Source organism: Pieris brassicae, chromosome 2, assembly GCF_905147105.1.
Source record: "Pieris brassicae chromosome 2, ilPieBrab1.1, whole genome shotgun sequence".
Classification (NCBI taxonomy): domain Eukaryota; kingdom Metazoa; phylum Arthropoda; class Insecta; order Lepidoptera; family Pieridae; genus Pieris; species Pieris brassicae.
Genome location: NC_059666.1, coordinates 22,906,282 through 22,928,505, shown reverse-complemented (window position 1 = coordinate 22,928,505; position 22,224 = coordinate 22,906,282). Strand labels below are relative to the sequence as shown.

Genomic DNA, 22,224 nt, shown 5'->3' with positions numbered 1-22,224 from the left:
ATCGTTGCATATCACTCAGTAAAAAACCTTTTAGGTTTTTATTAAAAGCTAAAGTTTCATTTATGTCAACGTTTAGTATGCTATTATGTTAAAATAAACACTACAAAAAAATAACATATCTCAATTATTCTGCATTGTCCCTAAATGGTAAGCTTATGCAAAATATTTTTTTAAACACCAATTAACTTCGGTGGCAGATTTTTGTATGGAGATGTTTTAAATAAAACTCATTATTTGAAGCTGGGTAAAAACTTTGTAACTAAGTTGAAGTTTGTAACTAACACAATTAGGGCTAGAGGTACAGTAGGGTTGAAACGCTAACAATAACTTTGCTTTGCTTATCTAAGAGGAAGAATAATTTGATGTAGGCATGGGGCATGGATAGCATCTTTTGTGACTTTGTTCATCCTGACATTCCTGGTTCTCCTCTTCCATCCATCCTGGTTGCAAAGCTTCAACACTGTGACGTTGATAGCAAAGCTTCCAGCGTGATGAATTCATATTTAAAGGGAAGGATCCGAAGAGTGTCATGTCAATCGAGACACCTCTCCGAGTTGACATCATCACAGATGTCGGTGTCCCCCAAGGCTCGAATCTCAGGTCTTTCTTATTTCTGATTTATTTAAGGAAGTAAAAAAGTATTACATGCTTTCCAAAACAATTCTCTTTAGTTCAGTGAAATGAAACGTAGAACGCAATGCATTTATGGAACTAATGTGCTCAGACGCTCGATGAATATAAATTAGATGTCAATTGGACGGGACGGCTCACCATATCTTCTGGCACTTGCCCAACTGCTTCGGTAATAAATCTTTAGACTTTCTGGTAAAACTCCAAGGACAGCTACTGGTTTCATTATCAGCTTATATCACTTCCAATTTGAATTTATTATAAGCTCTTTGGACTGATTCTCAAAATTGTAGATTAAATAAGATTAGATATTAGGTTAGAGGTGGCTTATTGAAAAAGCAAAAATATGAAATTGCTCAAGGATAACCTTTTTGTAAAAAAATCACTGAAAATAAATGCTGTTGTAGCCGATCTTTTTATATTATCAAAACTATGTTTTCTATTGGATATGTCGACAGTGTAGGACGATACTACTTTTAGCAATGAATGCAAAAAAATACTGCCTCTTAATGAATTACATATTTCTTCATAGGTTTAATAATAATAATAAGTAAAAAATAAAATTATGCGTGCTCATGATTATACTTTCATATGACTAATGAATAAATATGAAGGAGCCTGTAACTCCTTGATATACTCTAAAACTCGAACATCAGTGTACCGAAAGATGTTCGCGCCTTGTTAAATATAACAAGCAATGTTCACAGAATATTGGGTTTAAGCTGTGTGTATATTAGTTGAAAATAGAGCTATCCTTTAAAGTTTTGACTATGTAAGTATTTCTTATTTCACACAATCATAATATCAAGAGGTTTTTAAATCGCGATATTCTTTACCTTCTGAAATATCCCATTCACGTTCGTTCATTTTAACTATATATACGTAATACATTTTCACCTCACATTTAGTTACTATAGTGGGTTTGACGGTGACACACGTTATATGAATTCCGGGAAACAAAACATAGTTTTCTCTACACATCGTATGGCCTGTTGACTCCGATATGTCATGAATACGTACACGAGTTGCATTTTGTAGGCAGCGAACCGTGTATCTCATTTGAAATATGAATCAAAACTAGCTTAATTTGTAAATTAATTGTTTCCTTCCATAACAGTAAGTTTAGCCAATATACAAACGCTTTGTGAACCAGAATGTTTAGTCTAAATTTTACCGGTTCAGCGTCTGAATTTCAATCCTGAAAAATAGTTAGGTATATGAAACTGCACATGTGGTTAAATACTTTGATATATCAAAGCAAGTAAAACTAAAAATATGAAGCCCAGGTTAAATTAAATGTATTCAGCTTCGAATACGATAAAGGTAAAGTAAATATATGCCATAGTTAGTATCGCGATTTAAATCAAGATAACGGATATTGCCATGTAATCCAATTATATACGGCCTGTTTTCATTATCGTGTAGAAACAGCAAAATAAGTGACAAGAGCGGGCGCAAGGGAGGGCAAACTAATGACTAATTAGTCACTAATTAGCCGTGATCTTCTCGTCCATTTTCTTTGTACTTTCTAAAGATGCAAGACAACATGGCGGACACATTTCGCTAATAACAGTACCTTTTTAATATAGAAAGTAATTAGGAATATATTTTTAGTTCATATAATATAGGTTATATTAGATAAAGGAAGACGTTATATACGCGGTGATCAGTTTGGTCGCATTGAACAGCAAATGGTCATACAAAACCGTTTCCCCAAATCCCCTTTTATTTTTTACTACATCTAATACAAAACCATTCACGGTCGATACCAATAAAACGTCACACACGAGCGACTGGACGTAATATGACAACGAACAGTTTGACTCGAAGCTTTTTAGAAATATTGATGAATTGCGAAAATGGTACAAAAAAATTAACTAATTGTAAAAGTTCATAGGTAGACATTACTACTACTACCTATTATTCTTATGTGTACTCAATTAAAAAAACCAAAAACATATTTATGCCTGTGTTTTGGGTGACGAGTTATCAAAGCAATATATTTAACAGTTTAAAAGTATATTTAGTAATGCTACAATTCAGCTTTATTTAACATAACTTCAGTTTACTCGACATCCACTACTACACGTACGTTGAATATTGCAATTCTAAAGTAAACCCCTGGTCAAAATAAAAGCTATTATAATATACAATGCTACGAAGTTTCTCGTATTTTAGATTGCATGCCATTGAAAGCACGTGTCGACAATATAAAATAGCAATAAAAGAGTGTTTCGATCTGACGAAAACTATAACCGTTCACAAAAAACACAAAACACATGATAAAATTTTATTGTTACGTTACTTGTACATTTTGCCAATTCAAAATGATTTTGTAGCAATACTGTAAGGCTTTATTCAACCTAGGAATATAAGAATCGTATTACGCTAGACAAACGACGGTACTTTGAATAAACTGTGTATTTCGTTGTTATTTTGGTATCGATAGATGAAGAATTAATTGAGGTTAGTATTCATATATTACAATAAACTGATGAGGGATAAATATAGAAAAAATGTAGACAATTGTAATTTATTCGTAAATACACTTAGAACACGAAGCTTGTGGAATTCATAAATTTAGAATTAATTAACAATTGATTGGCTCATTAATCACACAAATAACTTTGGAAAATCCCTCGTTTACGGTATTTTTTCTTAAATATTGTTGTGTATTTACGCTTGCTCTTATTGTGAAGGAAATCAGCATGTCTTAAGATTATTTTCCTTTGGCAGAAAACTTATCTTGTTATGGATTGGTTTATTTATTATATATTGACAAAAAACTGAAAACATGGCAATGCACAAGCCCTAGCCCAAGCCCTATACCATTTTAAAAACCCGGAAATAAAAGGTAATACTATAATTTTTATTTCTACAATTTATTGATGTAATTTATAAATGAACAGCTATTTGGTCCGTAGCAAACAAGTGCGACAGTATAATTAATGAACTTATGAATACGAGAATATAAATAAAAGGAAACCAGTAAATGTAACATACAGTGTAACCACAATTTGTGGTCACATGTCGAGAGCAAGCTGACCGTTTAATGTTAACCTACTATTGTATGCATCACATAATACACGAAAAAATATTGCTTGATTCTTATGTCGATCACAACTCAATACTACCAATGTAAAGCAATGGTGAAAATAACCATGTTACAAAAAAGAGAGCAGATAGGAAAAAACCTTTTTCATACATAATAAATTAAGACTATTTACAGAGGATATTTCATTACGATTTAAGATTTTACGATTAAGACCTGGAAGGCGTGCAAAAATATATCTGTCTCGTGCCTCTCGGAGGCAAAATTATTTTCCTTTCATCATTCCTGTTATTGTGACCGCTGTCCCAATTTCCAAATGCAATTAGCAGCTGACCTACTTCAAATACTTGATTTTTTTAGCTTTTCACTGAAAATCTTTTGTTTATTCATATATTCGACGTTCAGTTTCGCGGTCATTTGGAGGGAAAGGCTAAATTAGCCTCCAAAAAGCTTTGTGTGCTCAGCAAGGCGAGACGGTACTTCACTCCGGGCCACCGCTTGCAACTCTATAAAGCGCAAATTCGGCCCCACATGGAATACTGTTCTCTGGGCGGGAGCTCCCCAGTACCAGCTCCTTCCACTAGACCGTATTCAACGAAGAGCGGTTCGAATCGTCGACGACCAATCACTTTCCGAGCGGCTTGATCCCTTGGCGTTGCGTTGAGATGTGGGGTCACTCTGCATCTTCTACCGCATTTACCATGGAGAGTGTTCAGAGCAGTTGTTCGGATTAATACCTGCAGCTGAGTTTCATCATCGGACGTCGAGGCAGAATACAAAATTCCACCCGTATCACCTCGACGTCCGCCGTTCCACGACTGAGCGTTTTTCAAGGTAATTTTTCCGCGCACCACCGCTATGTTGAACCAGCTGCCCACTGAAGTATTTCCGAACCAATTCGACTTAGGGTCCTTCAAGAGAAGAGCGTACCAATTCTTAAAAGGCCGGCAACGCACTCGCGAGCCCTCTGGCATTGAGAGTGTCCATGGGGTATCACTTAACATCAGATGAGCCTCCTGCCCGTTTGCTCTACAATAAAACCCCTGTTTATCAATATTATGCACGCCTAGAATTTTTACTGCCGACACGTGATTGTTACCTTCATAATATTGAATCATATTGTATATTTATATCGATAAGGTTGATCAGATACTGTTTATTCTCTTTTATCAGAACTTTATCATTAATTAGGTTTCCTAGAAGGTAAAATAACGAGAGTAGTACTTAGATACTGTACTCTCCTTGTTCCTTAGGGCCATTACACGTAAGATTTACTTTTTATCAAGCAAATCTGCCCCTCAACGCCTACTGCGCAAATAAGGTTGCTCGTTCGTTCACATTCTACCAGAACTAGAATTAGAAATTCGTGAGATCGGATCGAATTTTCAAGACCTCGGTATCCTAGATATTTAAGTTTGAGTTGTTTAGGAACAACTTCTTAAGAAGTTGTAAGTACAAGCAGCTGAAAATGCCCTTTCAGACTTAACACTGGTTGGTTCTAGTACTACTGGTCTTATAGATTCTTTTTTTATGACTGACTCAAATCTATGTTCCAGAAACACATCAAGGACTTTTGGCTGCTCTCAGAGTCTCTTCTTATTCCTCTTGAAGAGTCGTGTTGGTTTTAATAGCAGCAACACGTAAAATCCTCTGCAATCATAAAGACAATTTATCTAAGTTTAATCTTACGATGTTAATCTCATTAACATAGTGGAGGCGCTTCTCCATTCATAATATGTATTTTTTCCGTACGATATTTTCCAGGCAAACGGTAAATATCGTCGCCTTTGTACTGGTCTGTGGTTTGCGGTGGTTTGTACTGGATTGTTCATCCAAAAGAATAACTTGATACTGCATCCACTTAATCACGTTAATTCTACGAGATCTCGTCATTTTTAGCTTCGGGATTCATCTAGAAAAATGGCACGAGATACCGCGGGTTCCGGATCTCGCTAGATTGGTATTGCATTTGCAAGCAGAATTCTACAGAATGTATGACTTAAACATCTAAAAAAGGGTAGAAGTAACTGTTTACAGTTCCTTTTATATATTGCAAGCTATTAAAAGTAAATTTACGTTCGTACATTTGTCATCCTTCTATAATTTAAATAATACGAAAAAGAAGATACTTCAACTACATGAAATGACAAAAATGTAAATATAAAATACCAAAGGGTAAAAATGAATTTCTTCCCAGGTATAACATTAATACACCCTCTTCGAGTCCGTCTAAAGGTTGGAATGTAAATGACGAACATAAACGATTTACTTTTGCAAAAGATTTGAAACGGCTTAAGCTTGTCATTAGGGTTGGGATTGCAAAACCGAACAAACAATAAACAATTTCATTTCCCAATGAACCCTCGTTTTCCTGAAGTGCTTTAAACGATTAGAGCCTTGTTCCGGATTAATAATTAATTATATCTTGTTCTAATTATCATATACCTTTCTGGAATACCTGTCCCATGTGTTCTCTTCTTACTTTATTAATTAAGTAGTCTTAACCTTCTCAAGTTTTAGGTATGAACCTGATACGTGGGTAATTTTAAATATATTTTTTTATATAAAGCATTTTATTCACAATATTAAAAACAACTTGCCTGTATCCACCGAAGGTCCAACACGACTGTGGGTGCATGTTGCATACGATTTAGTTATATCTGGCTATCAAACTATTTAATCACCTTCCAAGAAGTTATAGATTACACGGCAGTGTAATGCTGTCAAAGGAAGGGTGGTTTAAACTTTAAAGGCAAGGTCCCTTATAGGGAGAGTTTGCATGCCCATCTTTATATGGCTGATTGTGGGGATGCATGTAGCGAAACTAGGAACAGTCTAAATATCTAAATCAAAGTTATACCTACCATAATATTATATTATCAGTATTTACTTTAACGGACCTGATAATATGTGACCTATGTATGCCTAACGTCGGAATTCTCTTTTAATTACATTTTATTTGCATTACTCTAATCAATCGTATATAAAGTAAATGATTATTGAACTGAGAGTCTGTCAGTGTTGTGAATGGTGTGGCAGGATGTTGGCGGCTCGAGGATTTATTTTGCTTGTGTCTCTTATCACGGCTTTATGTGAAGAAGGTATGAAATATAGCCCTAAATGTTATTTAGTTATGGTTCACAGTAGAATTCGTGAGATTTAGACTTTCTCATATTAACTCCACAGCTCGGATTTTAATTTACATCCATTCATTGATTAATATAATTTAAAAAGGTAGGAGGTGCACCGAAATTTTCATTTTATATTTATTTGGTATGTTTTCCGGTTTCCGCAAAGATCTTCTAAAATTATATTTTATGCAAAAGCTTTTTGAAGCCACAATTTTGGCCTACTTTTACTGGATTTAAAAGTATTAAAAGTAAATTGTAGATAAAACAAAGAATCTGGTGATATCAAAAATACCATACAATCTCTTTAAAGAAATATTTTATCTCTCATCTGAGAATTAAAAATGATTTCATAAATCCAGATTTTCAAGCATTGAGATTCCAGTTACAGTAACAGATTAAAATAATTCCAAACCAGTTTCACTAAGAAATTGTCATTTAGCTTTTAATCCTTTAACAATTTCTCATAAGAACTAATAGTTTTAAAGTTTTTAAAAGTACTAAAACATATTTTTCGAATAAAAAATCAAGTAGGTACGATCCATCATAACACTATTTACATCGTGTTTTAAAGTACTTTGAATGGTTTATCAGTTATTGTAATAAAAATAAGTGTATTTCATCAAACCATATACGTTTATTCAACATTAAAAAACACTTCCTCGTATTTTGACTTTTAAGTTTTCTTAATAGGTCAAGTAGGTCGGCATCCAAACTCGTGCGAAAGCAACATTTTTGTTCAGCGTTTTAAAGAAACAATGAAGCTCTGGATATGTGTAATATTTCACCTCCATATCGGCAGAGGAAGTGGGCTTATCCCCCGTCCGACGTTATATAAGCTAATTTATAAAATGTGTCTCGTGCGCTGTGTTAGTTGGATGATTTTAATACTTTAACAGTAATGATTATATTAGGAAACCGAGTGTAGGCATGATTATACTATATTCACGTTTCTTCAACACGTGAGGGAGAGGTCTTATCAAATGTATGTTGCTGAACTAAATGCAATTGACGCTTCATAAATTTAGAAGAAGTTAAGTTTAGTATTGTGGCGAATATGTTATCATATGCCAATGAAAGTAATATACTATAAAAATAAATTGCGTATTGTTTCTATAATAATCATTATTTAACAAATCATTTATTATTTTATTACTCACAACTGTTTATGAATCCTGCTATAGCCGGATTTAATACAATCTTTGTGATCAAACCTCATGGCCACACACAAATGGCCAATTGATACACAAGTGTCAATAGATTCTCAATGAACTTAAATTGGTCGTTAAACATGGCCAATTGAAATTTATCACAGTTATTGATCCGATTATGCTATTTTATAACATAATATGTAAGGTAGATACCCGTTATATATTGAAACACAGATGAATTGGTTTCTTATCTCTATATTATTATATAATAATAGGGGATGCTCTAGAGAGAATTCCTATTTGCAATTGTAAATGGTATTCCATATAATCTAATTATTTTCTGATTTACTTCGTAGGACATTTAAGAGGATAATCCTATCTGTTTTAAGTTTTCCATTAATCTAAATTTATTTTATTATATCGCTTTCGCTTATGTACATTTATAAGGAATTTATATTTACTTTTACACAGTTCCCAAATCAAGGGCAAATAGAGGGCGAGAAGAACTGGCAAGAAACTCATCACCACCCTTTTTACTAGTCAAGTTTTTGCATAAAAGGAAATTGTCAGGAACAGCAATCATTACCCCAGTAACTTGAGATATTAAAACAAAATGTCATAACAACGTAGTAACAAGCTTATCATCAGCGGGCTAAATAGCATAATTTAGACTATAGTGAGAAGAAAACACAAATATGTAGTCAATCAAAACTTGACATTATGTACGAGTCACGATCGGTGGTGACGAATCGTCTACAAAGTTATTAACCTATTAGAACTGGATCAAATTAACAAGCGAGTAAATAATTAACTACTTTATGAAAATCTATAGCAAGTTATTCACGTTAAATGTAAGTCTTAAATTTATTAAGTAATAATTCTTTAACTTCGCTTGGGAAGTCTTGTAAAAAATAAATACAATTTCCAAAGAGGAATATTATCTTTTGAAGCTTCGTTGTTCGTACGCTCAGCTGATGTATTTTCAGTTATTATACTGGTCAAATTTAGCGGAAAATAATAATAATTTTTGGAAATACACGATGTATAATAAAGCTTCAAATATATATCGACCAGCTTGCATCATTATGTTTAGTTCCTCAAACTTTTTACATACCAACTGCCGTGGGGAACAACAACAAATCTCTCGAATGGCCTGCTTCTGCAGCATAAATATGGATTGGACATCCGCAAAAGTCCCTTTAACATAATACCGTAGAGCATTACACTGTGAAAATGATCAGTCCACTGCAGTATTATTCTTACTGCATACCTATTCGAATGGTTATCTATAAGGTTTATATTCTCATTAGAGTTTTAAATGTAACGTTTTATACAAGAGCACAGTATTTTAAACAACATTTCTTTTTCGTCATCTTTGAATGTCGTCTCTAGAAAACACTTTACACCACAAATTGTAATAGATTTTGACTTTATTTAGTAAGTTAACATAAAGTTATTCACTTTGAACCAGTTAACTATACGTGAGATAGCATTGTTTACATTCTCCAAAGACACATTTGGTCTTGTCACGTTGAAAAAAGGTGGTGAGGTCTCACCAGCATGAAGCTCATTGGCAGATAATGGTCATCCTATTCTTCATTGAATTAAATTAAATATAAAAAGGAGCCACAAGTATTCAAGGGCCTTCTTGCGGAACCCGAAGAAGTGTCACCGTTGACAATCACTCTTTCGATCCTTCCCTTTGTTTGAATAATATTTCATGGTGGGCACAATCAAAGGCCGTCGATACGTCACAGAGAACTCAAATTTATCTTATATACAATATATATGTATATAGTTAATATTTAATATACGTCCAATATAGAGAGATGGAGCCAAATGGAGGAGATATAGGGTTTATAGAGATTTTACAAAAAAATATTATTTATTTATTTAATTATAAATATTTCTGTATATTTTATAAAGACGGTTGAATGTTTCAAGGAATAAATGAAGCTTAATAATTATTATTATATACGCGATGAACTCTGAATTTATATGGATATATTAACAAGGAGTTAAAATAAATTCGAAGTTAACAGCGATATTTATTAAAGAGTGGCCTTTCGTAAAATCAAACTGTTACATATTTTATTACTTACAACACTTTGTGAAGTAAGTTGGTGCAACACATGTCTATATTCATTATAATCATTGTCTACTACTGTTTTTGTACTCTGAATGTATGTCAAACTCCGCCTTCACAGTAATTTTATTGCTTTTACTGGCAACCCTATAGGAATCTACAGTTACTTAGTCTAATACATATAGCGAATCAAGTTTTCCTCTAACATAAAAAGGTTCCCTTTGTGACAAAAATCGACGTTTTCAGAAGCCTTCCTCACCCCATGCGACATCACGGATACAGAATGTTTACGGAAGTCAACACAAAAGTTTTTAGCGAAAACGGCAAACGGTGTGCCAGACTATGACATAAGGGCCATTGACCCTATGCACCTGGCTTCGGTTGACTATTTGCTCAGCGAGGAATATGGCGTCTGGAATCACTTATCGAACTTGACCATAATTGGATTGAAAAATCAAGATTTGTCTAAATTTAGGTTGGTATACGGAATAGTCTTAATACTTCGCGATCAAATACCAGCAGTTTATAAATGGATTTTATAATTCTATGTTCCCAAATCATCCTTGATCGCACAATGAAAGGAAACATCTTAAGCAGAATCCTTCATCCAGGAATTGACGTGTTAAACATGCCTACAAATAATATAGATAAAAAATATTATTATTAGATTAAAACATATACAATCTGGGGCGAAGATCTATTACATCTTATCATTGTACAATTATTAGGCGCCTCAGGTTGCCGCAGACAGGGATTAAGACGTGTATATTTTTAACGCCTGTTACTTTTATTCGAAAAGTTCAAACAGCAATTTGGTGCTTAAAAAGTCGTGGAAAAATTTAGGGCGAAATAGACTTAACAAAAAGCCCTCGCAATAGGGAAATCAATTATTAAGAATGTTGAAATTCATACAGTATAGGTAATTGAATAATGTGCTTGTTTAATAATTGTAACACTTCACAAAACTAATTTGCATAATAATTTACGTTAGTTATCTACCGCTGCATGTTTAATTAGTTCCGAAAATGCATGTGTTTAATGTATATACGTTTAACAACTCCTTATCAGACAATTACTAGAATTTAATATGGATGGGAGAACTACAACTAACTAGAAAACACTTTGAGTTAATATTTAACACATTAAGATATAGTGCATAAGTACAGTAAATCTATGCTATAAAAATGTAGTTTGATCTTATTGAAATTCAATGGATTACAGTTTAGATACTAAAACAAAGGCCGTGGAATTGCAAACAAAATTAGACCTCAGTATTACTGCAGACATCGAGGTTGAGGTAAAGAAACGCGTGAAATCATTTTCCGGCTCGATTTTAATTAAAGGAAGTAAGTATAAATTTTCTTAACGACGCCGTTAAACTGACCCTTTAATTAGAAATGTTATTTAGTATTTACTGTGACTAGTGAACCAAAAAGTCATATATTAACTGATAAGAGTATTTACCAACCCTACTATATTAATAGCTTATATTCTTTATATAATTTTAAGTGTTTTTTGGAAGAATAATCATGGAAGTTTGGTCCATACATTTATTACCTAACCGTCTATAATACAAAAGTGATGTTGGCGTATCTTTCGTTATGATTAAAGTTGAACTAATGTTTTAGGTGCATTGGGCACAGCCAATTACAACTATGATTTTAAAACTGATGCCAATGGTGTGACGCACTTCGAAGTAAGCCCTGAAACAATCACCTGCCAACCCATTGATGAAGTGGTAATTAAATTAAGCCCGGAACTTTTAGAATCTCTAAAAACAGGTAAGTTTTAGTTAGATTGCCACAATCATAAATTTAAAATTGTCTAAACTTTATGTTTTTTTTTTAATAATTATATTTGTTTTACTATATATAATGGTTCGCTACCCATGAAAGCAAATAACAATCATAATTTATCATTAACATGATGCCAAGATCTAACATGGACGTCACTTGTCATTGTAATAAATATTTATTGGCCTCCACTGGACGTCAGATAAATAAATATACGATTAGGAACAAAACTAATAAACTTTTTGAGCCACGCCTTTAAAAGCGGTTTATGAATATTTCGTGCTTTGACGCTTATGAAAACCTTATTTATTTTTTTATTTAAACGAAAAAAGTCTTGACGTCTGTGAAAGTTATTTAAAATGATAAATAACTAACTGATACGGCTGATTCCTGCCACTTAAGAATTAGGGTTCAATACAAATTTAATGTGTGAGATAATGACAATGATTGCTAATGGGAAACTGCATGCCGACTGGAATTTATACAAGCGCCATTCTGCACTGATAAATAATTGCTCTCTGGCAATAAAGGCAAGGTTTTATTATAAATTAAAATTAAGAAATGAATCACAAATTAGTAAGTGAAGAACAAAAAAGGCGCAAAATTAACGAATCGAAACCGTAAATATCAATAAAATGAAATTGCTATAAAAATAAAAATGCTATTAATTAGGAATTGATTGATGAATACCGATTTAATTTCAGATCCGGATATTCAACCAGAGAGGGAAATAATAAAGTCGAATTCTACTGACAAGGGTAACAGCCTGCTCTGTGCGATTGTCGAAAAGGCATATGTGACAGTAGTACATAACATACGAGCCTCTGCTAAAATACTACCCAAAGACGCATTCTTGAAGGGCGTGTAAGGTGTTCCTCTGACTTTCTAATGAAAGTACGTTAAGCTATGTTGTATTTTGTTTACTAATAATAAACGAATCGAATGTGTACAAACTTTATTATTTTTAGCCAAACATCGTAATTGGTCGCACATTCTGCGTATAAACCTCACTTGTTTTTGGCGACATACATTTTATTTTTTGAATTCATATTTTCTATATTCAATTTAGGATATTTTATATATAATATTCTCGGGCTAAACTGACTTATAATTACCTAATGTTAAGTGCCCATGTGCACTTACGCGCCAAAAGGATTGTTGTCGAATTGATACGCTGCTTGCTTGAGTCTTTATTCTTATTCATTACTAGATCGAAAACACCTTGAGTTAAGCATCAAAGCTTAGAGTTAAAAAAAAACAAATTAATTAAAACATTGTACCATATTTTTAATTCTCACAAAAACAATTCATTTTTGGTTTTATTATATCTCTAGTAAATATTTTCCTTTGGTAATTGCAAAAACTTGTATCCGGTTTGAGTATTTAACAGAAATGCATAAAAATAATCGGACATTGTTTCGTGAGACGAACTTAGTTGTATGTAAATAAATTAAATTTATTTACATTTGTACGATAAGCTTGTTTGGGCGCGTTCAATGACCGTCAACGAAAAGTGGGATTATTTTGTCATAATGGTTACATTCATTACATTTTTATTATAATCAAAGTAAGAATTAAACATAGGTAAGTTACAGACGCAATATGTTCTTAGATTTAGTCGGTAAAATGTACTTTTGACTCACTAAATAATTTTAAATTGACCTAAAATAATAAAAAACTTGACTCAGATATAATGTTATTTATGTTTTAATGTCCCGTTTAGGAAATGCCTCTCAATCTGTGACAAGCAAGTGATAAATTTAAAATACTGAAGTGCCCAAAGTACTTTACTTTAAAAAAATAAAATAATGACTCAAATCATCGACATAACTCATAAGGTCAACAACACATCAGTCATTGATATTTATTACTTATGAGTCTCGTCCCTTTTTATAAAAACTCGCGTCGAAAATTTATTATTTCAACATTTTATTGTAACAATAAATACTTAGAATGTGCTGAAGCTGTCGCATATTTGTTTCTCCAATTTGTAGGTGTCTCGGCAACTCTATCTCACAATATCAGATTTTAAAAAAATCAGGTCTTTTTGAAGTAATTACAATGATAAAATAATTTTTAATTGAGACTTGTTTTTGAGTTTTATAGGTTTTGTACCAAAATAATATTGAAATGTATTGACAATCGATATGAAATCGGATAACGAATCTTAATGAACCATTAATTTTATTGTGTTTTGTGGTGTTTTATGAGGGCGTTATTAACACTTCGTAAATTTATTACCCTTAATAAGCCAAATGAACCTTTAGCATCACGATTTTCATTCAAATTTTTAAAAGTAGGTATGAGGGATTTTCTCTATTGTGGCCAAGTTAACGACTACATATATATGTAAGTATATATTATGTTGTCGACCTTGAAAAATACATTGGCATTACGTTGAAGAATCTAGTTCAACTGACATTTACTATGCATACTATAGGAATTGCAATAAATGATAAATTCGACATGATTTAATAATATTACGAAGAATGCATTGATTATTGGTTATAAAACAAACAATTGTAATGATAATTCGTAATAATTGTAATTATATTCCAATTAACGTAGTTGACTTTGAGGATTCTACGAAAAATAAATATTTTGGTGAATAGAAGTAATTTTGAGATTGACATCATGTGATAAATTACGTCGTATTAAATTAATTAAAGCTCATAAATAGCGATTATATACATCATTTTATTACTTTTAATATAAAGTAATAAATGAACTAGCTGCCGCTTCGTAGATTTATTACTTAATTAAAATTTGAATAAAACTCGGTCTATATACGATAAAATTTCGTTTCTTCAAAAACGAGTAATTTCTTAAAATTCAAACAGATATATGGAATATTGCATTCCTTTAAGTAACTAGCTATGATAACGCCATTTCTAAAAAAAGTAACTAGTAGTACTGCATATAAAACATACTCTTCGCACCTCGTTACCAATGAAAGAGTTTTCGTGTATATTCCATTTAAATAAAAAACAATTTCAATATAAGATTGAATAATAATATATTATGCTCTTTACCTACCTCTACGTGAAGTCAGGTACGAAGTTGTAGATAGATTATATTGCAGTACAACCGCCTGGCCAGCATTATTCATGCGGTTCTGAAGATGTTAGCTTCCAACAGAGCAACTTAACTTTTAACTAAGTATTACCGGTAGAACTGGTATGCGTCGGTACAGAAACTGTGTCATTTCTAAACATATTATGAGCTTAAATAGCAAAGTAAATTTTATCAAACATTTATTTTAGTAAGATTATTTTTATTACAACAAAGGATTTTTTTAATACATATCATGTAACGATTATGTGAGTGTATACCTATACCCCAGGTATAGGCACAGTGGCAGTCGTCTATTCGATTTAAACAAAATATAAATTAAACAGACTCAGAAATGTGTCTGCCATGCAATCTATTCTAGTCTTTTATAATATTTCAGCTAATACATACGAATTTTTGACATTTCGGCTGATATAACAGACTTATATGCAATTTGATTTTTTTACGCTGCGTATTGCGAATTGAAATTATTTTTCTGGCTAGTTTAAAATATATAGCTGTCAATTTGTAAACGATTTCATAAATGAAAAAATGTTTTGAAACCGTAGCCCACTATGCAATTTGTGTTTCACGTTTTCGAGCTTAAAAAGATTTTTATGTTTGAGTAAATTGAGACCAATTTAGTTCGGTTTGAAACTTGATATTTAGCAAATATCGGCACCCTTTGAGTTAAAACTATGTATTAAACATCTAAAGACAGAAAATGTGTCATTGGAATAAAAAAGGCGTGCGGTTCATTTTACGCATTAATTATTTTAAATTTTACATGTTACACAATTGAACACAATATTTTAAAAGTAGCTATACGTCTCGAACGCAATATTATTATCGTAAGTAATTATTTTAAGTAACGCAACAAACATATATATACATACTCATTTACTGTACTCTTTATTTAAAAATTATAAAGAAATAAAATGTGTTTAGTCATTATAAGTATGCCTTACAAAATATTATTTTATTAATATAGTATTTTGAAATTCTTTATAAATTATGCCTTATTAATTAGGCCTTGGTTAAAATGAAATTGTAACGCAACTATTTTGACCTGATTATAAAAAAAAGCGTTTCGGAAGGCTTCGAATGCCTTCCAATCGAGGATAGCAACATTGTAACGATTGTTATTGTTTTAGGGAACTATATATAACTACTAACTAACTATATATACTATATCTAAAACATTATTCTAATAGTTTTAGTTATCCATACATGAATTCATTTTCACTTTGTAGATTCCTTGTAAGTAGTATATAATATAGTCATCTTGTTTATGTGCGATGATTTTCGTAGACGTACTATAAACCTCAATTAGTTCAAGTACGTTTTGTCACGTTTATTTATTTGTGAAGTGTCTTGAGAGTGATAAAGACAAAGTAATCAATAGCTGTTTGAGGCTTATAGTCAATTAATAGAGATATGATGGTGATTTTAGAACTCATAATTGGTTGACTGTAACAAAACTAAAAAAAAATATGCATAATTTAAAATTAATCTTCAAGTAACGGGACACGTTAGTGCTGCGTTTTAAAAAAATGAATCCAGTATATAAAAGTGTTGCGATCAAGCAGACCGTTTTCTCAAAGTGGGAGTCGCGAGTTCAGGATGTTTAAAAGTTATAGTGCTGTTTTGGTCCTGATTTCATTTTGTGTTTGTTATGGACAACTACCATTTTTCAGGAATTATGAGTATATATGTAAGTTAATCTTAAGTATATTATATAAACATTTTTATTTGTTTTAAACATATCTTAACGCTTTATTTTTTAACTTAAAATTGCTTTTTAATTAGTAGAATATATGAACTATAAATTTGTGGCAAATTATCAATCACGAATATCGGGAAAAAAAAGGAAATACTGAGTTTTAGACTCTCTCGATGTTCAATTTATTGTAAGACGGGTTTATATTAACTGCTCCCACACCATACCATTATTTATCCACCTACATATCATTGCCTATCTAAACGTATTAGTTGCAAAAAATAATCCAAAAATGGCTTTATAGACGTCTCATTACCTTAAGACAAAGTTGTTTTAATAATTGTTTGCATATTTTTATAATACTCGCTTACTCAATGTCGGCTACTAGCTTGAGCGTGCGTCTTTCAACCCTGATGTCGTAGGTTCGAACTCCGACGGCGAATATTTAACACTAGATCCCACGGTGAGGTCATCTTGTGGAAGCCGGCGTACGTTAAACCTCAAAAGTCTACGGATTGTGTTGCCGCCAAATTTTTATAAGTTCAGACAAGATGTCTGCTGCCTGTCTCAACTATAAATAGCTCTAACAAATTTCACAAATGTTTCATAAATAACTTCCTATCTAGACCTCTTCAATAAATAATCTTGTTGCTCCTAATCTTTCTCAATCTTAAATTATATTAATTTCTCCGTCAAACCTTGTAAATATATTAATTCGTAAAAGTTGAATTAAATGACCTCGTTACATAATTTCGAATATATTTCCTTAACTACAAAATATACTAAATCTAAGCAAATCTAGAACCTTATGACTTATTGGTACTTACATAGAGCTGTTTGGTGACAGCTATACGAAGTTGGTAAATTCTTGTATGTTTAGTGCTTTAATTAAAAAAGTAAATTCCTTTAAAATAAACCTATTCCTAATCGTATTAAATAACAATATTTCTTATTTTTATTAATTAACCTTGTATTACTTAGAGAATAATAATTTATATATTTTTATACGATCTGTATTTGGGTTTTAGCTAAGTGGGTGGATTGACCATAATAATAATCGATATCGTTGGACAATCCTTGTGCTTCCGAATAGCAATCAAGCCAAATTTTATCACGTTGCATCATCGTTATTGGCTTTGAATAACGATTATAGTAATTATAGACATTTTATTTCATGATGTTTCACGGACTTTCGGTTCCGATTATTTCACACCAGATAAGTCTACGGACAAAAGCATATTACACATCAAATTGTAAACCTCTTCCTTCCGGTTTTTTAAAGTCGGCTAAGAAAGGATGCCATGCGCTAAAATCTGTTTTCTTATATGTTAAAGGTATTATTTTAATGTTTAAGTAATTGCCTAATAATAATAATGTATTAATTGATGTTACAATACACCTCTAGGTTATATCTGACCCTACTTAATCATATACCAATTTGTTCACCAGATTATGAGATCAATTTAAGACAATTGTTAGGGATCATTCTGTACAAATATTTTATACAACAGTAGCCAATTCTGTGGAATGATATACAAGAAATATGTGAAGCTAAACGAATGGACTTACTAAAAGTACTTGATAACTCATCGTAATTATTAATTAGTTCAAACTTGGGTGTAGATATCGTGTAGGTACCTACTTGCTAAGGTCCTAGAGGTCTACGTTATTGATTATAAATTGGGTCCATGTTTTCGTTAGTATTATAATGTTCAATTACACAGTATTTAGCTATGTCTAGAGTGATATGATGAGTGTTTATTTTTCAGCGTCTACTCAGGCACCATTGCCTTTCCCAGCGTGCCGTGCTGATGATATAGAATGCCTTCGACGAGGGCTTAGAACGTTCTTTTTTCTTATGGATTCTGGTCATTTGGGCATGAGCCCTGTCGACCCCATGGTGTTGAACAGCGTGACAGTCGCTGTACCTGATGAGCAAATGTCATTTCTGTTCAGAAAGGTTAACGTCACAGGAGCTAGGTGGACTAAGCTCGTGGATAGGAAGTAGGTACACTGCTCAATTAAATGTTTAGTATGTATTACATAGTACATACATATTATTAACATACCGGTATTGTCTACTAACTATTTATATAAGTTTTAAAGTACCTGTATATTTGTCGACATCGTTCAAGAGAACTTCACTCTATAAGAGAACAAAATCAAAATTGTATTTTGAATACGTTATGAATATGATTCAAAATTTCAACAAGTAATATATCGGGGATGTAACTCAGTGGTAGAGTGTCTGCTTCGCATGCTGAAAGTCCTGGGTTCAAATCCCAGCATCTCCACATGGTATATATTTTTATTGTTATTGATAGTTTTTTATTATCTCCTTAAACTATTTTTTTGTTTATCTTAATATTTGTTCTATATTATTTAATTTATTTTGAATATAATATTGTACAATTAATTTAAAACCTAAATGTTTGTTTTGATACAGATTTCATTTTAATAATGGGAAAAACAGTGTTCGCTTTAAAAGTGACTTGCATGTTGTGGGGGAAATTACTCTGTCATTTGCTGGTCGAACGGATCCCCATGTTTCCGTCCTAACAATGGACTTGAGTGAGTAGTTTACTTAAAACCTGCTTGAACAATTAATTTTTATGTGTAAGTATTCATTTAAACATCAAGGCAAGTTGTAACTTAATTGTAATAAACATTCATTCATAGTAATTAAAGTCATAGTTGGGTGACAAGGTTAGCAAGCATCAATTTTTTTACACTCCATCTAGTGGTAATACTAAATCACGATACCTAGATAAAACTTAAAATAATAGGCACCATTTAAAAACTTTGGAAATGCTGATTAATATTAATGTTTTTTCTGTAAAAAGACTAAACGTATGTCTATATAATTTAAATATAAAACAATTGTAAAGAAAAAATAACAAAATTATGGCACAATCTGGTACGAATGAATCGGCCAAAAATGACTTCAAGTGTCTATACAGTTGATGGTAAAATTCTCGCTGAATATGAATGTCTTATATTAAATTGTTTTTATAAAATGTACATATACATACTGCGATATATACTTCCTCATATACATTTTTGCAGGTGATATTGAGACCAATATTACATATTCATGGACAGGTCAACGAGGATATGATACAGAAGACTACATAATAATCGGTCAAGAAAGAATAGCTGTTAGAAATTCAAGAACTCCATCTTTCTTTTTACAGCCTAGTAAGTTACTTAGTTAAGTTTTTAGTAATGAAAATTGATGCATTAAGAATCCCCTATTCTATAATAAATAAAACAAAAAGAACATAATTTGTTGCTGCCATATGATAAACAATTTAAATAGTTGTTTTTTATTTTCCAATTGAGTTTTTACCAAGATTTAGCATAGATTTAAGTTAATATCAGGAAATATACAAATTTTGTGGTTACAGGAGGAACTGAAGATGCTTACATGATTGAAAGGGTCCTATCAGCAAAAAGTGCTGTACTAGATTTCTTAGCAAATGAAGTGACAGTAGCATTGATGCATGCAATTGTTGATAACTTTAGATTATTTGCTAATCAAGTTCCAGTAAAAAACTACTATACCTATAATTAATAAAAATAATTTATAGAAATAATTTTTATTTATTTTCTTCATGTTCAGCTGGGTGTAGCAAATTTAAGAAAATTTATGGTCCATAGTTTACACATGTTAAAAAGCATCTCCTACAGAATCTTCAATAAATTTCTTATAAATAGCCATAAATTTTGCAACAAATGCCTCAAGATGGAAAATTGCCTTATTTCCTAATCTCATTCTGTGCTCAAACATTGCAGCTTGACTAGCTACTTGACATTTCATAGCCATGTCACAATTTATAACAAGCTCTTTTAATAAGCCAGCAAATATCATGTCAGGAGGCACACCATGAATAATAAGTTCATAAAGTTTCTGACGAACTTCACCAAGCTTCTTCGGGGATTGTTCTGAAAGAATCATAGATGCTGTCTCTTTGATAAACAATTGCCAATCCGGCTCTGGTACTTTTTGGTCAGCTTTGAATGGATATTGTTGCACCTTACATGCTTCACACATTAATAAAGCACGCCGTACATTTCGACCAGAACACTTTGATATTTTCAGCGCTAGTTCTGAGGGCAAATTCAATCCTTCTTTTTTGCATACTGTTTGCAATACACTACAAACTTCACTTTCAGTAGGTGCAGGAACTCGTATTGTTAGACAACGTGATCGTATAGCTGGAATTACACGTGATACCGAGTTAGCTATGAGAATAAGACGACAGGTCGCTACATACTTCTCCATTGTGCGACGTAAGGCATGCTGGGCATCTTTAGTAAGGTCGTCCACCTCGTTTAATATTACGACTTTAAATTCACGTTGACCAGATGAGTCAATTTGGTGTGTCTGAGCTACATTCTTAACGAGATCCATTATGACTACCCTATCATAGATTCCCACATCGGTAGGATTAACCTCAATGTGGTAATTACTGCTCACAGTCATAATTTCTATTTTCTTATTAGATGGTGTAGTAAAATGCATTGTTTCTTGTCTTAATCGTTCAACTCCTGAGCCATAAAGCTCTCGCAAGAGGCACATGATTCTAGTTTTTTTACCGGCTCCTGAAGGGCCGTATACGAGTAGATGTGGGAAATCGCTTTGTTGTACCAGACTTTTCAATCGTACGGCTTGGTCTTTATGAAAATCTAACTTTAAAAGATCTTTTGGTCGATGTTTATCAACCCAAAGACTCATTTTTATAATTACTTCACGTCACATAAAATTTTCTTGATTCCTTATGTTATTTCATATGAATTATAAGTAAATAAATTTTGTCCTTATTAAGTGTTTTCAATCTGATAATACTATAATCACAATAGAGAAAGTTATTTACAAATTACAATATAAAATAAGCCGCGAAATGTAAACCATAGACAATGTAATTTAGTTATAGAAAACCATAGATTACAAAACTCTGATAACGGTTGATGATTAAAATGATTAATTAGTTATTAATATGTTGCAAAAGTTATATCTAGACAATTTTTTACATCTTAAAAAATATATACTAAAATCAGTAATGATTTGATTAAAACTTTTGCAAGAATTTTATTGTAATTTATTATTGCATATAACATCAATGGTACATTATTACTGTTTCTTTATATTTTCGATTCAACGTCATTATATGGGATTATATATCCACCATATTATAATTGCGTCAGACATTTTACCATTATTTTAATGTTTTACTACATATGCACGTGATACTCTCAATTTGATAGTATTTAAACGTTAAAAGTCTTAAAAGGATCTGAATTTGATTATTGAATTTAGGAAGCACATGAGTATGATTTAGGTGTCTCATTCGCTCATACATTCAAGTTATACAACGTTTAGAGCAAAACAACTATAGTTCTACCGGAATCTTATGGTAAATAGGGAACTAAAAGTTTCTTGTGGGCAATACTGGGGAAATTAGATTAAGTGATTTTGACACTATTTAATTAATGAACATGAAGAATATCAATTATTTGTGATTAAGATTGTTGTTATACAATGTTGTCTAATGAAGATTAGCGGTGGTTATTATAAATCGCCCTTCCCGCATAATATCCATTATTACATCT

At 32.0% G+C, this 22,224-nt stretch overlaps 3 protein-coding genes and 1 non-coding gene across 4 annotated transcripts; 3 read left to right on the top strand and 1 right to left on the bottom strand.

Annotated features, from left to right (window-relative positions):
* Positions 1-6,630: 6,630 nt before the first annotated feature.
* LOC123720338 (juvenile hormone-binding protein-like) lies at positions 6,631-12,789 on the top strand. The gene is made up of 5 exons (XM_045676900.1): positions 6,631-6,783; positions 10,294-10,522; positions 11,269-11,393; positions 11,676-11,828; positions 12,545-12,789. The coding sequence occupies exons 1-5, from the start codon at positions 6,675-6,677 to the stop codon at positions 12,706-12,708; spliced, it is 780 nt and encodes a 259-aa protein (XP_045532856.1). The 5' UTR covers positions 6,631-6,674; the 3' UTR covers positions 12,709-12,789.
* Positions 12,790-16,500: 3,711 nt separating this feature from the next.
* LOC123720632 lies at positions 16,501-20,185 on the top strand. The gene is made up of 5 exons (XM_045677329.1): positions 16,501-16,605; positions 18,381-18,615; positions 19,058-19,182; positions 19,678-19,809; positions 20,019-20,185. The coding sequence occupies exons 1-5, from the start codon at positions 16,515-16,517 to the stop codon at positions 20,183-20,185; spliced, it is 750 nt and encodes a 249-aa protein (XP_045533285.1). The 5' UTR covers positions 16,501-16,514.
* Trnaa-cgc lies at positions 18,834-18,905 on the top strand. The gene has a single exon. It is a non-coding gene; the product is annotated as a tRNA-Ala (tRNA).
* Positions 20,184-21,517, bottom strand: LOC123720631 (replication factor C subunit 3). Its single transcript, XM_045677327.1, has one exon. It carries the CDS (start codon positions 21,347-21,349, stop codon positions 20,282-20,284), a length of 1,068 nt encoding a protein of 355 aa, XP_045533283.1. The 5' UTR covers positions 21,350-21,517; the 3' UTR covers positions 20,184-20,281.
* Between the last annotated feature and the right edge of the window lie 707 nt (positions 21,518-22,224).

What these genes read in the sequence shown, in the direction of transcription:
- LOC123720338 (XM_045676900.1), top strand. Translation starts at nt 6,675, where the DNA reads ATGATTATTGAACTGAGAGTCTGTCAGTGTTGTGAATGGTGTGGCAGG. An exon ending in CACGGCTTTATGTGAAGAAG is followed by an intron (nt 6,784 to 10,293) that starts GTATGAAATATA and finishes CGACGTTTTCAG; the next exon opens with AAGCCTTCCTCACCCCATGC. An exon ending in CTCGATTTTAATTAAAGGAA is followed by an intron (nt 11,394 to 11,675) that starts GTAAGTATAAAT and finishes CTAATGTTTTAG; the next exon opens with GTGCATTGGGCACAGCCAAT.
- LOC123720631 (XM_045677327.1), bottom strand. Translation starts at nt 21,349, where the DNA reads ATGAGTCTTTGGGTTGATAAACATCGACCAAAAGATCTTTTAAAGTTA.
- LOC123720632 (XM_045677329.1), top strand. Translation starts at nt 16,515, where the DNA reads ATGTTTAAAAGTTATAGTGCTGTTTTGGTCCTGATTTCATTTTGTGTT. An exon ending in ACTAAGCTCGTGGATAGGAA is followed by an intron (nt 18,616 to 19,057) that starts GTAGGTACACTG and finishes GTTTTGATACAG; the next exon opens with ATTTCATTTTAATAATGGGA. An exon ending in CGTCCTAACAATGGACTTGA is followed by an intron (nt 19,183 to 19,677) that starts GTGAGTAGTTTA and finishes ACATTTTTGCAG; the next exon opens with GTGATATTGAGACCAATATT.